Below are 18,789 nucleotides of genomic sequence, written 5' to 3' on the forward strand. Positions count from 1 at the left end.
TGTTGCATTTTTTAAGATCTGTAAATTCTTTTAAATGTTATTTACTCTATGCTATATACATAGTTATAAAATTCAAGCCTACACGGAAAGAAAATTATGGAAACGTTTCCCATAAATCTATAAAATTTTTTCCTATACCAATGTAGGAATTATGACCATAAATTATGGGAGCAGTTCCCATGCCACTATGGGAATAGTTTCCATAATTTTATAGGAATGGTTTCCATATTGGTGTAGGATCTATTCTCATACCATTATAGGAATGGTTCCCATAATAGTATGGGAACTATTCCCATAATGCATAGTAAAAGTTCTCATAATTTTCTTTCCGTGTAGTAGTCACTTTGATTGTCTCATCGATAAAAACATAATTGATCTGTCTCATCAATTCATAAATCTATTAGATCAATATGTAGGATCTGGTTAAAATTTAGTTCATGATCTAATATTTTTTTAACTTCGCGCTGAAAAAATCAACGATCCTCGAAAAATTTGGGAGTTCATTTTTGTAATTATTACTGACAGTAAAATTTTATGGAATTTCAGGGAATATTATGAATTTTCTCACTATTTGATCATGCCATTATTGGGATAAAATATTATAAGTTTTGAATAATTTCACGGAAAAAAAATTTTTCACTAGCACTGTACTTTTCTGATAGATAACTACGAGAGGAACCGCCTTGGAGCCGTGTCGGGCTCCGATTTGACTCTTATTATTTATTGTAAGTACTTGATAATTTATTCTGTCCGTTCTCAATGGGGAACTATGGAAGAAACTACATGGGGAGGTGTTGGGGTCCGATTCAACTTTTAATATTTGTTTTAAGTACTTGATAATGTATTCGGTACATTTCCGATAGTAAACTTCGAAAGAAACCATCTGGAGCAAGTGTCGGGATTCGATTCGACTTTTTTTTATTTATTTAAAGTGTTCGATACCATATCAATAGGTCCCCGATGATGAACTATGGAAGAAACCATGTGGGGAGGTGTTGTGGTCCGATTCAATTTTTATTATTTATTTAGACTACTCAGTAAAGTATTCTGTTACGTTTACAGTAAAATCCTACGGAGGTGATCTTTTAAATTTTCCATCTTTTTTAGTTTTTATTAGCTGTCCTTTTTTAATTTTGTGCAACGGTGTAAATGTTGTTATTTATTTAATTATTCTTTAGTTATTATTATTTTATCAGTATTTTTTAAATTTTCATTTTTAGTTCATTTTTTATAAAATAGATGGCGCTGACATACTATTCTTTGTGAGCGCCATGTTGGTTGGGGCGAATGCAACATGGGGCAATTGACACATGGGGCAAATGAAATACAGTCAGAAATTCAAATTATGATTTAAAAAAAAACGATTCCTTAATTATTTATTTAAATAATCAAAATATTAAAAAAACGATTGTAAACAGTAAGATATTGTTTTTAAGAAATTTTTTTTTTTTAAATCATTATTTTCTTACCCTAACAATATGGTGAAAAATAATTTTTCAAAAATATTTAATTAATCCATTTGTTTATAAAAAATTTATAAACTAATGGCATGAAAAAATTTGAAAAGTAATCATATAATGCCTAACAAGAATATGAAATCAGTAACAGCTTAAAATTAAAAAAAAAATTATTAAACATACATGATTTAAATTTTTGATTTTCTTGTTACTTCAAAAATTAATAATTGATGAAATAAAAATATTTTATAAACTTTCATAACGTCATCTTGTTGAGTATATTTATAAAAAGGGCTTCAAGAAACAAAAAATTTATAGATTAATTATTTAAACTTATATACCGCCTTCTATGACAACATAAACCCGTAAAGAAATGTTGATTAACAATTGAATAACTTTTTGAAAAATGGTCATACAACTTTTATTACCGCGGAAACATATTCTTTGAAGTGTCTAGATGATACTAGAATTTTTTCAAATTTTTTAATTAATATTTAATTGTATAAAAAAATTATTTAAAAACTACGCTCACTAGAGTCGCGGCGCACGCCGAAACTGCCGCGCAAAAGCCGATTTTCAACGTTAAATTAAAATTATAAATATTGGAGCTACAATTCGGGGAGTCGAAAACTTTTTTACTAAAGTTTTCTGCTCTTTTAGAAACTTTTTAAATATTTGAGCTATCACTTATACTTTTTGAGATTTTGCCAAAAAGCTGGGCGGCTAATTTTTTGAATGGTTTTTTGTTAATAATAATTGTTATTTTCTTTTCCAGAAAAAATCCAAAAAACGCTTTTTTCTAGACGCCATTCCGGATCGTTCAAGTCATTAACCATATTTTTAGGAGACCTGTAACTATTTTTCGCAGTTTCAACTTTTCGACTAGACTAAACGTAGAACAATAACTTGTATTGACGAATACAGCGGTGCTGCGCTACATTACAGCTGCTCGCAGCGCATTTCTAAATGTACCCCCAAAGTAGTAGCATTAAAACAATCCAATAACTTTCAAACGCAAATTTATTCATAATTACTTTGTATCGTTTCGTTTAATCAGGTTGATCGATTTTAAAGAATCATGAAATCTAAAAGTCAATTAATCTAAATTTTCAATCAACTCGACGGTTATCAATAAACGAAATTTAAAATGAAACGAGAAGTATGGTAATACTTTTCAAAAATTCAACAGATTCGAATAAGCTTTGCAAAAACAGTAAAGACTATTGAAGATTCAGATTTAGTAAAACATATAAATTAATTTGATCAGCAGTCCACAAGTTTTTTTTGGAAAAAAATAAAAAATACTAAATTTCTTTTTCTTAATTCATTAATACGGTTCCATTGAACAATAAATAATTTCTTCCGCCACACTGAACTCAAATTGGCGATGATAAAATTATTTATACATCTGATTTTATACTTACTTCAACAGTCCATTTACCATCTTCTAAATAAGACGAATACAGATGACCCAATTTCATTAAATCAGTATGAGTTGAATTTTTCATAGCGTTAATCGACCAAAAAAAATCTTGTCCAGTCACATCGCTAACAAACCAAGGAATCCGTTTGACATAGAACCTAACTTTTTTAGTAAAGTTATATTCGATCAAAAATGCAGCAATACAAAAATCAGAAAAAAGTTCATATCCTGCATTATCTAATACAATATCTATGATATTGTTTGTCATATTTTCTTGAAATTGATTTAAAATATCCCACACTAAAGGACTTTCATCAATTAAAATATTTTCTTCATTCATATTTGTTTGTTTAATTATATCTTCAAATTTCAACGGCATACCTTTGCTTAGAGATAGATCACATCTATAATTGGAAAATAAGATAAAGATTAAAAAACTAAAATACAATTTTATTGTAAGGTAAAGAAACATACTTATTCCCCCAAAGACATGATTTTAACAGATAAAAGAGTCCATCCTTTTTATCATTCAGTGAATGAAATTTCGATTTACTCAAAATGTTTGTAGTATAACGTGTCAACACTAAAATCATTTCCATGGACGCAGTAAAATTGTCTTGTTTTTGTTTTTCAAACGGATCATAAGTTGATAATGTTGTTCTACTCGACAGTTATATACATGATTAAAGATTTCAAGTTAATTACTAAGTATTAGCTACATTATTAAAGTAAAAAGATAGTTCGACTCACGTTGATGCTAAAATTTGTGCTATTCGACGATACATATAGCATTCACTCAGTAACCATACAGTATGGTACCATGTTGGCTCATTTCCATCTTTAGATTGTTTACCTTTGATACACTCATTCCATTTTAAAACATCATCTTCCTCATTGGACGACGAATTGAAAAATTTTAATGGTTTATTAGTCATCAACTCACTTTTTAATTCACTTAGACTTCCTATTATTTGTTTCAACTCTTCAGAAGCGTCCTTTTATCAGTTTCATAATTTACAATATCAATACTCATTTTAAAAAGTATTACATAATAAGGTAAAAGGCTCTGTTTCTTACATTTTAAGAGTAACAGCTGACGTTATTCTACGATAACTAATATAAAATTCCATTTAAATGAACAGTATTTTATACAATAAACTAGTTTAGAATTTTTAGATAAGATCATAAGCACAAAACAATTATTCGGAGTGAGTTATTAATTTAAATTAATATTTTAAAAAATGATGTTCGAAGACCTAGTTCCCGACACTGCAAATTTCCTGTGCTGTAGTTTTTGATACTGATATTTATATAAAAATGATTTATTATTTGTTAGGTTGTGTGGTATTAAGTTTAAATAAACTAAAATTTTTGAGGCCATTCTTAGACAGTGCCTCCCACTTTTTAAAAATTTTCAATGACTTTCGACTGTCATAACCGTATTAAAATTTTATTAATTAATTAAAAAAAATTAAAACCTTAATTGAAAAAAGGAGAACGTAGTCGTAATTTCGTTGAGATATAGAAGTTTTTAAAAATTATTTACAATTGATATCAATCAGGAGTTAAACGAAAATTTTTGAATAAATTTTAGCCACCAAAATTTAAAAATTCGAGTTATAAAATTCACATGACGATTTTACTGAAATTTATTTAACAAATTTCGTTTAACCCCTAATTAATATCAACTGTAAATATTTTATTTTTTTAATCTACACATAGGCGAAATTACGACTACGTTGTCCTTTTTTCAATTAATGCTTTAATTTTTTTTTAATTAATTGATAAAAATTTAATTCGCTTATGATAGTTGAAAGTCATTAAAAATTTTTTAAAAGTGGGGGGGGGCGCTTTCTGAAAATGGCGTTAATTGTAAAAGAAATTTAATATATATCATAAATACAACATAATTTTTTCTAAGACATAAACAATTCAAATTATGTTACAAAACGTTAATATAAATATAAATATTCATGATAACCAACGAATTATCACCAACATTGAAAATCATGATTGAATTTGAGGGCCAATAACTACGACTTACCTATAAAATTGAGCCTCGTTATTGACACTCACTTTTTGATAATAAAATGTTATTTCATATGATACATCAATATTTTAAACTCAATTTCAGTTGGTTATTAACCTACCCATAGATTTTTCATTATATTTTTAGTTACATGGTGATAAGATAACATATTTAGTTCTCATGGAACGCTCTTCCGTAAACTGCTTACTGTACAGTTACTCCCAGCTTGAAAATTTTATTTTTTTAAGATATTTTATTTTTCATTTTTGTTATTGCTAAGGTAAAAGACCCAGTACCTGATCAGGAAACTAGTACCTAATCACTTCATGTATTTATAATATACATTATATCAATTTTATAAATTATATAAATGTTATATAGATTTATTTTGTAAAATTTAGTAAATATATCTATACAAATACATGAAGTGATCAGGTAATGATAGTTCCCTGATCAGGTACTGGGTCTCTTACCTTATTAATTAGGTACAGGATGAGTTTTTTCAAATTAAAAACAAATTTAGTTATTTATCCGAGTCAATTTTTCTTTTAAAATTTAAAATAAAGTTGAAAGTGTCAGAAACTGGAACAGTGTCAATAACTTGGCCCTTTACCTTACATGCTAAAAAACAAAAAATTCAACATTATACTTACTGAACCATATTTTTTAATTATTAAATCTTTGCATTGGCTTAAATTATCGATAATACGTGTAATGATCACAGGTAAACGATCCTTTATTGTTGTATAAGCAAAGCTTCTGAAATATAAAAATTAAATATCATAAATAATAAAAAAATAGGTTAAATTATTATAGCTTGAATGATTACAAAAATTAACTTTTTGTATTTTCCAGAAAGATATCCATTAAATAGTGGTTTTGAATCTATAAGGTCCACTATGTTAGCCATTAGAATTAAAAATGTAAATGTTTATTATTGAATATGAATAATTTGAAACTGTGACACTGGAGTGAGCGAACTTCTACCTAAAAAAAAAATGCAAGTGAAATAAGGAATGATTGCGAACCACTGGGATCTCGGAAGAAAATATGTGGCGCCGTCACGATGAACTAATATCGATGTCGATAAAATAAAATAAGATTGGTACGAAATATAGTTCTGCAAAAACGAACAGATGGCTGCAATTGCACATCCCAAATAAAATACAACAAAATTTTAATTATTTTATCACATGTAAAGCCTACAATAAATTCGAACATGTACATTTGATTCAATAAAAATCTCATGTCTAATTACCTAGTACTTTCTATTTAATAAGTAGTATACAATTAGTACGTACATGTTGATTGAACTTATATACAGCTCTTATATAATTACCGAGTAATTTTTATTATATAAATTGCTATCAATTAGTTCGTATAAATATACATATTTATATATATACATATATATGTACATATATATAAATATATATATATATATATATATATATATATATATATATATATATATATCTATAATTTATAGACAATTTAAGTCTAATTATACCTGGTAATTTTCTATCGGATAAATTGCTAAGAATTAGATCGTACATGCACATATATTCAATAGACAGCACTTGTCTAATCAACCGGTAATTACTATTGAATAAATTGCTATTATTCAGTTCGTACATGTACATTTATTTAATAGGCAGCTCCTGTCCAATCACCTGGCAATTTCTATTGTTCAGTTCGTACATGCACATTTATTCAATACACAGCACTTGTCTAATCACCCGGTAATTGCTATTGTTCAGTTCGTACATGTACATTTATTTAATAGGCAGCTTCTGTCCAATTACCTGATGGTAATTTCTATTGTTCAATTCGTACATGCACATTCATTCAATAGATAACACTTGTCTAATCACCTGGTAATTGCTATTGAATAAATTGCTATTATTCAGTTCGTACATGTACATTTATTTAATAGACAGCTCTTGTCTAATTACCTGGTACTTTTTATTAAATACATTGCTATGAATTAGTTCAGATATTTAGATTTATCTGAAAGACAGCTCTCAACTAGTAACGAGGTCATATATTATTGAAATAATTAAAATCAAATAGTTCGTACATGTACATTTATTAAGCTCTTAACTAATAACTGGTAATTTTTCATTGCTTCAATTACTATTAATCAGTTCGTACATGGCCATTTTTTTTACAGATAGTACTAGTCTAATTGCCTCATACATGTACAACTATTCAACTAGTCAACTATAAGAGCTGCTTATCAAATAAATGCACATGTACGAACTAATTGATTGCAATTATTTTAATAACAAATTACCTAGTAATTAGTTAAGAGCTATTTGTTACAAGAGCTGTCTATCGAATAAATGTACATGTACGATTTGATAAATAGCTACTAATTTAAAAAAATCTACTACGTAATGAGACCAGAAACGCCAATTAAATAAGATATACAAGTAAGAACTTATTGATAGCTATTTGGTCAATTGAAAATGGTAGACTGGAGCCGTTTCTTAAGTCAAATGTACATGTACGAATTAATTGGGATCTATGTAGTAAAACAAAAATCGTAGATAAATAGATAAAAGCCGTCTATTAAGTCAAATGAATATGCATGAATTATTTGATAGCTAACTAGTCAATAGAAAATGGTGGACACTTAAACTAGAGCCGTCTATATAATTAAATGTACATGTACGAATTTCTTGATAGCTATTTAGTCAATGGAAAATGGTATTTAATTAGACTAGAGTCATTTATTAATTCAAATGTACATGTTCGAATTTATTAGCTGCTAATTAATTAATAGGAAATATCCGACAATTAGAGTTGGGCCGTCTCTTAAGCCGAATGTACATGCACGAATTGAATTCAAGCTTATTATGCAATAAAGATTCTCAGGTAATCAGACCCTAGTGCTGTTTAAATCAGATGTATATATGCGATTTAATTGCATGCTTTATATCTAACAACATTTATAAAATAATTACTAATTGTTTTAACTTCCCGCTAAGAAAATCGACGATTTTCGAAAATTTCGGGAAGTTATTGTTTTCATCCCGATTTTCGAAAATCGAGTTTTCATCAGATGTCGACGTTTTGAGGTCCTAGGAAGCTATTCTGACTATTTTCGGAATGATGTCCGAGTGTGTGTGTGTGTGTGTGTGTGTGTGTATGTATGTAAACTCTTTGTAACTTTTGAACTAATGAATCGATTTGGATGTTTAAGGCCGCAATTGAAAGAGTTTGTTGGCCATCAACTTTCCTGAAAATTCCAGGTCATATGATGAAATAGACTCAAAAATGTTTGCGAATTACGAAAAAAAAAAAATTTTTTTTTAGTTTTTTATTAATTTCTCAGAAACGACTTATACGATCGACTTCAAAATTCAATCAGCTCTAGTACTCAATAAAACGCGTCGATTGCCACCTCAAACGTCGAAATCGATTAATTAGTTTGAAAGATATCGGCGTTGAAAAGTTAAAAAAATAACATTTTATGTTATTTTTCCCGGATAAATCATAATATAACCTACTGAAATGTGTCTGAAATCATACCAACTCATCCTTTATATGGTTACTTTCGATACATAATGTCATCGAACTTGGTTTTTAGTTTAAATTACACTACCAACAATAAAATCGATAAAACGTAGTTTTTAATATTTTTCTCGGATATTTCATATTTGATTGTTTCTCACATGAGTCAAAACTTATTTAAATCTTGATTTGAATCCCTGGCATTGATTTCTACCTCAATACACTTATTTTATTGAACATGAGCAGGGATTAAATTTTAAAAACCGCTTCATTAACGATTTTTGATTCTTAAATTTTCAAACTTCGGCATAACAGGTAACTTGTTAGAGCTTAAGAAGATCGTAAAAAAACAATCGCATGTGATAGCATTTTCGAGCTCGAAAAGCTCGAGAATATATCTACACTAATGTTTTCGAGCTCTTTGAGGTCGAAAACAGCGGGAAGTTTTGGGGCTGGCCTGCAGAGCCAACCAACGCCCAGATTTTTTTTTATTTATATGTAATTATTATTTTCTTTTTTTTTTTATTATTTAAATTTACATGTTCGAATGAATATATAGCTAATTAATCAATAGAAAATGGTGGATACTTAAACTAGAGCCGTCTATATAATTAAATGTACATGTACGAATTGATAATTAGTAACTTAATCAATAAAAAATTACCAGTTAAAAGTCAAGAGCTTAATAAATGCACATGTACGAACTAATTGATTGTAATTAATTCAATAATATATGGCTTCGTTATTAGTTGAGAGCTGTTTTTCAGATGAATTTAAATCTTTGAACTAATTGATAGCAATGTATTCAATAAAAAGTACCAGGTAATTAGACAAGAACTGTCTATCGAATAGCTGTACATGTACGAGACAATTGATAGCAATTTATTCAATAAAAAAATACGAGCCAATGAGATCGGTGCTATCTGTAAAAAAATGACCATGTACGAACTGATAAATAGTAACTTAATAAATAAAAAATTACCAGTTATTAGTTAAGAGCTTCATAAATGTACATGTACGAACTAATTGATTGTAATTAATTCAATAATATATGACCTCGTTATTAGTTGAGAGCTGTCTTTCAGATGAATCTAAATATCTGAGCTAATTGATAGCAATGTATTTAATAAAAAGTACCAGGTAATTAGGCAAGAGCTGTTTATAAATTCTATGTACATACTGGAACTAATTCAAGGCTACATTTCAAATAATAGTATCAGGTAATTAGACAAAAGCTGTTTATCGAATAGCTGTACACGACGAGCTGATTGATAGCAATTTATTCAATAAAAAATCACTAGGCAATTAGGCGAGGGCTGTCTATTGAATAAATGTACAAGTAAGAAGTAAATATAGAATACATATTCAAAAAAAAATCAACCGGTAATCAGACAAGAGCTTTTTATTAATTAAATGTACATGTACAAATCTATTGTAAACAATAAAATAATTAAATTTTTGGTGTTGTAATTTTTTTATAATATTTATATGTACAAATCGAGAGCTAGCTTATTGTTACTTTTTAGGTCGTATATATATATGTATGTATGTATATATGTATATATTTATATATATAATTCATAGACAGCTCAAGTCTAATTACCTGGTAATTTTCTATCGAATAAATTGCTGAGAATTAGATCGAACATGTACATATTCAATAGACAGCACTTGTCTAATCACCTGGTAATTGCTATTGTTCAGTTCGTACATGTACATTTATTTAATAGGCAGCTCTTGTCCAATTACCTGGTAATTGCTATTGTTCAGTTCGTACATGCACATTTAATTTAATAATAATCTCAGTTCCTATTGTTCAGTTCGTATATGCACACTCATTCAATAGATAGCACTTGTCTAATTACCTAGTAATTGCTATTGAATAAATTGCTATTATTTAGTTCGTACATGTACATTTATTTAATAGGCAGCTCCTGTCCAATTACCTGGTAATTGCGATTGTTTAATTCGTACATGCACATTGATTCAATACATAGCACTTGTCTCATCACCTGGTAATTGCTATTGAATAAATTGCTATTATTCAGTTCGTACATGTACATTTATTTAATAGGCAGCTCCCGTCCAATTACCTAGTAATTGCTATTGTTCAGGCTGCAATTGCACATCCCAAATAAAATACAACAAAATTTTAATTATTTTATCACATGTCAAGCCTACAATAAATTCGAACATGCACATTTAATTTAATAATAATGTCACGTGTAAATACCTAGTACTTTCTATTCAATAAGGAGCTTACAATTAGCACGTACATGTTATTTGAAATTATATACAGCTGTTATATAATTACCTGGTAATTTTTATTGAAGAAATATCCTACAGTCGTTTTGTACTTGTACGATCAATTGTAGACGAAGCTACGTTTGAAGTACTGATAATTTTTGGTAGATTTAATTTTTGCAATTAACTCATTTAGGAACGTTCAATCTCAAATATTATTGTCACTTATGTTCTGATTATTCTTGTTTGATATAAAACCTGCTATAAATCATTTCATGCATATAGTATTGAAATAAAACAAATACCTAATCATTCGTTTTACATTACGAAAAATTTATTTTAGTTTTCATTGTTATAAATTTAAAAAATATTCCTGTTTACCTAGAGTGTTTCTTCCATGTATTCAGTCTTTTGTTAAATTTTATCATATAAAACAAAATGTTGAGAATATCTCTTATACAATGTACATATACCAAAGTACACATACATACTAGCAAGTCATGAGAAAAATCTTTATGTATTGTCGATAATAATAATAATAATAATAATAATAATAATAATAATAATAATAATAATAATAATAATAATAATAATAATAATAATAATAATAATAAAAATAATAATAATATAGGTTAACAGTGTAAATAACAAAAATAATTTTATTTTTTTCTGTTGCACAAGATTACCTAATCCAAACGTTTCTATAGAATCCACTGAAATGGGTCAAAAACCGCATAGAATCCAATAGACGCATTGGTTTCTTTGCGGTTTTTGACCTTTCAAAGTAGATTCTATGGGATTTTTTACGTAGGGTATTGATATTACTCAATATTATATTGTTTATTTATTTATTTTAGGATTTTGTCCATCTCTTTTAACATTATTTCCTGTTCCAAAAGTCGAAGATGTTGGATAGAACTCAGTCCATTGATTAACTCTAACCCGTTGATATTATCTTCACCTACATTTTCAATTTTTTCGTCCAACATGTCCCAAAAATCTTCCATTTCTAACTTTTTTTCCGTCCTTTGTGTGATTGGTCTTCTTGCGATATATTTATTCAGTTTTATTGAATTCCTAATCACTCTGGCATCTAATGCCAAGTACTTTATTACTTCTATTATAAAAATTATAATATATGTTAGTGCAATTATTCAAATTAGGCTATAATTCGGGAATATATATTTCAGATTGGTGAAAACGATTCAAAATAATTTATTTCAATCGGAAGCAGTAGGTATCGTGCACAGAAAAAAATTTACTGTTGCTGCAACAGGATTTTTCCTGTGGCTGCAACGTGACTGCCTCTTGTTGCAACAGCAGTAAATTTTTTTCCGTGTGCTTAAAAAATTCGATAGATTCTTGTATGTATAGGGCCTATACTTAATTATAGCACCTCATAGCACTCATTCATTCTCATAAAACCTCTTTGAGAATTCATGAGAATATATTGGATTCAATCCGATTTTCTTTTAACAGGAATTAGCTTTGGATCGTTTTTTTTTTTTTTTTTATTATTAAAGTTAAGTCTTTTGAATGCTTTTTAACAAACCAGAAGTTGTCGTTACCTATAAATTGATTGGGATGCGGGTTTTTTTTTAGTAAATCATTTAAATTTCTATTGTAAGATTCTTCATAGTTGTCAGTTTTGTCCTCTCTCAAATTGTATACTGAAAATCCTCGAGGTTTAATCGTTTTTATCCAAAATCGCTCGTAATAATCGAATAAACGATCAAATCGCTGTCCAAAATCCTGCGTCACCACTTCTTTTAAGTTATTAAAAGTTGATATAATCAATTTGGGTGGTAACAAAGCCAATGCGATTAGCTGCTTTATAGTCACATAGATTTCGGGGTGTGTCGTGACTTTAATGGTTGTTTTATTTATTAACCCTAAGTCCCTTGCGTTTTTGTTGATTGCCTAGAAACAGAAATGAACAAAAGTTAATCTTTATAGCTACGATAAAATAAATCAGCAAGTTATCACTATTACTACTTTTAATATTTTTTGGCAATAGCAACAATTGTAGCTAATTATTTTATAAAGATACGAAATTTTTTTAAAAGTATTTTTGATTATTTACTTGAGCATAGTGGAAATAGCAGTGATTAGCATCAATATCTGGAAATGCAGTTTCCACAGCATTATGCATGCCAATCTCGAAATCGGACATGTAGGTCTTAGGGTTAAAAGATGGAAATTTCTCTTTAATAAAATTAAAAACTCTCAAATAGCATTCCTCACCCTTATTCGTCATAATGGACCAAAAGATCGGTATAGCCTGAAAAAATTATACTGATGGTTATATATTTCTTATGAAATCAAATATCGAGAGTCATTCGTATATGTCCACTTAATTTATGGACAGCTTTTGTCTAATTACCTGGTAACATTTATTGAACAAATTGTTATCAATCAGCTCGTACATGTACATTTATTCAATAGTCAGCTCTTCCTGAATTACCAGGAAATTTCTATGAAATAAACTGCTATCAATTAGTTTGTACATGTACATTTATTTAATAGACAACTCCTGTCTAACTACCTGGTTATTTTCTATCCAATACATTGCTATCAATTAGTTTGTACATGTACATTTATATAATAGACAGGTCCTGTCTAATGACCTGGTTATTTTCTATCGAATACGTTGCTAAGGATTAGAACGTACATGTACATTTATTCAATCGACTGCTCTTTTCTAATAGCCTGGTAATTTCTATTGAATCAATGGCTATCAATTAGTTTGTACATGTACATTTATATAATAGACAGGTCCTGTCTAATGACCTGGTTATTTTTTATCGAATACATTGCTAAGGATTAGAACGTACATGGACATTTATTCAATCGACTGCTCTTTTCTAATAGCCTGGTAATTTCTATTGAATCAATGGCTATCAATTAGTTCGTACATGTACATCTATTCAATAGGCAGGTCTTCCCGAATCACCTGGTAATTTCTATTGAATAAATTACTATTAATTAGTCTGTACGTGTACATTTATTTAATAGACAGCTCCTGTCTAATTACCTGGTTTTTTTTATTGAATCAATTGCTATCAATTAGTTTTTACATGTACATTTATTCAATAGACTGCTCTTGTCTAATTACCTGGTAATATTTATTGAATAAATAGCCTATAATTAATTCATTGAATGTAAGTAGCATTAATTACTGATAATTGTAATTAGGAATGAAGCCTATAGTTAATTTGTTCATGTAAATTTGATTCAACAGCTGTAGCTTGATCATCTGATAATACGATCATAAATGTAGGATTTTTATAATCTCATATATATTTCTGTAACACAAAATGTTATAATACTCACAGCACTTTTACTTTGGCATTGTCCATCAACTTTGGCCATTATCGTCAATAATTGTAAATTATTTCTCTGAAAATGTGGTACAGCTTTAAATGTTGCGTCAATAAAAATATTTTCAACGGAATCACTTATGTCAGTTAGAAAATCTGCATCAAATAGATAAACATTTTGAGCTTCTTTGTGAATATTGTTAGTAATAAAAGTAAATTTTTCATAACTGGCAGAAATTTTCCACCGGTTATCTCTCCCATAGGCTAATTCACTTTTATTTATATTCAACATTAAAGACTGTGCAAAAGCTTCGATGACTTTTGGTTTATTACAAGAAATATTAGTCGCTAAAGGCTGCTCATTTTTTTTGTATTTCTGGATAGACCTTCTACACTTCTGAAATGGATTTCTAGATGCTGCATCTGGATCTCTGAAATATTATTATGGCAATATTAAACAATCATCTTCAATTTATATGTTCAATTCTAGAAAATATGATATTTACAGAAGATGATATTGAGAATTATAATTTTAGTATAGAAAAATAAAATTAAAGATATTTACTGGATTTCCGAAGTAATATAGATCCGTTTTGTGGATAAACCGAAATTTTTGCTGGCATCTTTTAGATTTTTGCGAAAATCTCTATCATCTTCCAAACAAGGATCTGAATCATGATTGTGTTTGTTGTTATTTATGCTTGGGATGAATTCACCATCCACGAATTTTCCCGATGCCGTACATTTAGACGAAAGGTCGCCATTTTTAGGTACAACATACTTTATGCATCGAACATATCTAGAACAATAAATGGATACCCTTTCAGGAAATTCATGTGGGATTGCATGGGAACCCATAGGAATCCATATAGAAAAATATGGATATAAATCCATAAGTAAGAATCTATTGTTACATAAGTAAGAATCCATAAGACTTAATATAGGAGTGTATGTATTTACTAAGAATCCAAGTAGGAAACGATGAGTATCTGCATTCTTATATGGGATATCCACTTTGGAACTCGTATATTCTATTGGCAGAATATTTTTTAATAAAAAACTAATTAATTGATGCTCTTCATATCAGTATTTGTAATAAATTAAGTTATTAATTAACTCGACGTATTACATCTGTATAGAAATTACAAATAATTTAGATAAAACACTAAATTAGGAATCGTACAAAGGTATTCTACTCCAAGTAAGTTTAGGAAAACATATACGCTTTTTATGGTATTTGTATCATACAAGATTTCTATATAGATTTTGACATGGTGAAGGTTCTCATGGGAAATCATCGTTTAAATTCACATGGGAATCCATACTATATTTTTATATGGATTTGACATGGTGTGAATTTCCATAGGGATCCTTGCGAGAATCTACATCGGGATCTATGTTGGATTCTTATAGAAAATCACATGGGAATCCATCCGAAAACGCCATGTAGGAACTTGCATAGAATCTAGGCTGGATTCCCATATGGAATTTTTTGTCAGGGTAAAAATAAAATATTAATTTAAACATATGTATTTCTTTCAGGCAATCGGTACCAGGAATTATTTAAAAATGTTAATAGAATATAAAGGTAGCGCTAAATTCGTACATGTACATATAGTATAAAAGATGTTAATTTTGCGACTACCTAATAATTTTATTTTGATATAAAGCCTGCAAATAATTTGTTTATCTCCATTGAGTTTTAGAGAAAATCATTTTAAAATTAGCCCATTACTTAAATTAGATATAAAGCTATCAATTATATTGTACATATACATCTGATCAAAAAAATCAGCGATCCAGCAATTGTTTTCTGATTTTCATAAGATACTGAATTCGTACGAAGTTCGTATATGTGCATTCCATCCGAAATATTGCAGCTGAGATTATCTCATGATTGAAATTACATATAAAGCCTGCCAGTAGTTCGTGCATGTACGGTTGTACAATAATCAGCAGTTTAGCTATCATCTAATATGTTTAATTTGAAATGAGACCTACAATTGACTCATACATGTACAGTTCTGCAAAAATTCGCGACTTACCCATAGTTAAAATTTTTTTTAATTAAATGTAAGACTTACAATTGACTCGTACATGTATGGTTCTGCGAGAAACAACGAACTAACAATTATTTCATATTTTGAATGAGGAATGAGACCTACAATCAATTTAGACTCTGCGACATTCAATTGTACCGGTTCGTGTTGCCCTCGGCTCGATGGTTCTTAAAGAGATGTACTGAAATATCGAGCCGACAGCAACACGTCCCGGTACAAATTAATGTCGTACATGTACAGTTCTGAAAAGACCGGTGTTCTGGCCATCATTTAATTTTTTTTTAATTAAATATGAGACCTACAATACGGTGTTCTGGCCATCATTTGATTTTCTTATAATTAAGTACAAGTCAGCAATTATTTTATTATTTCATAATTTTATTTGAATACGAAATCGATAATCACTTGGTAAATGTCCATTATGGTTATAAAATTTGTGATGCTGATTGTCTGAAAATGTGAATAAATCAGATTTTGCAGTGAGATCGGAAAAGAGATTTTAGTCAAAAAAATATACAACACTAAAGATCTGATAATATCAATGAGATAGAAAATCTACAATAATTCCGTACATGAACGGATGTGTGAATGCCTTTGTTTAATTAATACTTGTACATGCACTTAACATCTTAAGTAAATACAGTCAGACCACGTTATAAGCCTGTTATTCTGTTTTTTTTATAAGCCAGGTATTACGATAGTTTAAGAGAAAAACTAATAATCTTATAACGAGGTCCTACTGTATTCCAACTAAGCGAAAATTATACTAATATTCACTCAAGAACTTGAGGATATAGTATAAATTAAATGATAAAAAAACCAAGTTGCCTAATTTTTGTTGTATTAATGGGAGCAATAACTTACACGACAAGCTGACCATTTTTATTAAATGTAGGATTATTTATTTGATAGTAGGAAAACCCATTTGCTACCCATTTTCGATCCCATGCTTCACCTGAACGCGTTCTTTTTAATTTCCGCGGTGTTTCTGGTTCCATAATTTAAAAAATTTCTCACGACACTAGATTAAATTATTTTTGGTACAATCATATAGAAATAAATACGAAACGAGCATTCACAATCACTAGCTATTTAGATCCGTCATGAATACAATCGGAAATATTTCACTGTCATTTGTTTTAAATTTAATAAAAAACAGTGTCGTATATTTTATTATGGCCATTCTCAGACAGTGCCCCCTTTTTTCAATTAAAGTTTCAATTTTCTTTTCATCAATTAATTGAATTTTAATACGGTTATAACAATTGGAAGTCATTGCATAAATTTTATGTTAAGTCATTAAATTGCACGATGAAGTTTTATACAGTCAAAAAAAAAATATATTTTCAAATCTATTGTCCGTTTCGCGCGTAAATAGTAGTTTCAGTTTTATCCTATAGAATTTAAATACTATTTTAGCGCGCTTACTCATGAGTACCGAAATATGTGGGGTTGAGAGTAAACACAGTGCAGAGTTTTCTAAAACCATTGTCCTTTCACGTGTTGCCGGTGTTCACTTGCTAACAAGTAACTATCAATAGCGCATCTCCTTTGTGTGTCTCTTCTTCTATTGTAATTCAATAATGTGATTTAACAAGTTAAAAAATAGCTAAAAATTAAATAAAAATAATAAATAATAAATAAAAATAATAAATAAAAAAAAAGAATAATTCAACTCTGTAGTTATCTACAATTTTTATTAATTATGTCGTCATATTTTAAAAATGGTGCGACATTCGAGAGTTTCCAAGATTTCGAAAAAAAAAAAAAGAATTTTCGAGCTCGAATCTGGATATATTTTTATTAAAAAAAGGACTGTGTCGCTGGAAAAATTTAATGGCTTTGATAAAAAACTAAAATACTATTCAGTTGAGTACAAATGCGAACGAGGGGGTGAACCACGAGTTACAAAAGGAAGTAATTATGTGTAAGTATTGTGCAAATGGTTATTTTATATCTAATTACAAGTATTACATAAATTGTGTTAAGTGGCTGATTATCCCCGTAAAGTGTACATGTACGAACTTGAATAAATTTTTATTTTTTATTACGCTTATAAATTATAACTGCGTAGTTGATTTTCATGATACTGAAGTTAACAGACGTCCAATAGTGAATGGATTTTTTTAAAACCGATAAATTATACAAAAAAATATGTATTTTAAAAAATTGCACCTGAAATTTTTTAAATTTTCTACATGTGCATATTTTTATTTTTTATTTTTTTTCTGTAATTGATATTTTGGAGAAAAAAATCCGAACATTTTGAATTGTCTGCTAATATCAGGATCATTTGATTTTCAACGTACAGCAATATGTAAAAATTACCTACAGGTATTTTATCTCGTTTAAATTATCAAGTAAACTCTGAATTACGAGTTGTTCGCATTAAATATTTTTCATTCATGCTCGGATTACCATCAAAAGTTTTTGAATTTACTAAAAATTATAATTTATTTTTTGTCGCTTAGTTTTGGATTAAACGTAAATATGATCTTGAAGGTAGCAGACAATTAGTCATTTTCGGATTTTCTTTTCAACAAATAAATTACAAAAAAACAAAAACTAAAAATATGCACATAAAGAAAATTTAAAAACCTTCAGGTGCAATTTTTCCAAACATTTTTTTTTTTTATAATTTATTGTTTAAAAAAAATTCAAAAATTATTAGACGTCAGCTAATTTCAGTATCATTTTAATTGCTTTCTAGGACCTAAAATATCCCAATAATTAGCAT

The 18,789-nt window shown here is 28.6% G+C and overlaps 2 protein-coding genes across 4 annotated transcripts in view; both read right to left on the bottom strand.

Annotated features, from left to right (window-relative positions):
* Positions 1-5,910, bottom strand: part of LOC103572009 (damage-control phosphatase ARMT1) — a 46,459-nt gene extending 40,549 nt beyond the window's left edge. Inside the window, exons 1-5 of one of the 2 annotated variants that reach the window (XM_014442936.2) lie at positions 5,749-5,910; positions 5,563-5,668; positions 3,631-3,875; positions 3,355-3,540; positions 2,882-3,284 (exon numbers count right to left, since the gene is read on the bottom strand). In XM_014442936.2, coding sequence (XP_014298422.1) covers positions 2,882-3,284; positions 3,355-3,540; positions 3,631-3,875; positions 5,563-5,668; positions 5,749-5,819 — 1,011 coding nt within the window. In that variant the 5' untranslated portion in view covers positions 5,820-5,910. Of the gene's footprint in view, positions 1-2,881; positions 3,285-3,354; positions 3,541-3,630; positions 3,876-5,562; positions 5,669-5,738 lie in introns of both variants that reach the window. The other variant, XM_053736848.1, reaches the window with a different exon arrangement.
* A 5,517-nt stretch (positions 5,911-11,427) lies between these two features.
* On the bottom strand, positions 11,428-14,344 carry LOC128667290 (uncharacterized). Of its 2 annotated transcripts, XM_053736850.1 has the most exons (6): positions 14,006-14,344; positions 13,707-13,928; positions 13,056-13,635; positions 12,756-12,953; positions 12,241-12,592; positions 11,428-11,789 (listed from the first exon to the last, which is right to left on the bottom strand). In XM_053736850.1, exons 3-6 carry the CDS (start codon positions 13,104-13,106, stop codon positions 11,521-11,523), a joined length of 870 nt encoding a protein of 289 aa, XP_053592825.1. In that variant the 5' UTR covers positions 13,107-13,635; positions 13,707-13,928; positions 14,006-14,344; the 3' UTR covers positions 11,428-11,520. The 2 variants fall into 2 exon arrangements, with proteins under 2 accessions (XP_053592825.1, XP_053592824.1); XM_053736849.1 differs by having other exon boundaries at positions 13,707-14,344.
* Positions 14,345-18,789: the final 4,445 nt, after the last annotated feature.

This window comes from Microplitis demolitor, chromosome 2, assembly GCF_026212275.2.
Source record: "Microplitis demolitor isolate Queensland-Clemson2020A chromosome 2, iyMicDemo2.1a, whole genome shotgun sequence".
Taxonomy (NCBI): domain Eukaryota; kingdom Metazoa; phylum Arthropoda; class Insecta; order Hymenoptera; family Braconidae; genus Microplitis; species Microplitis demolitor.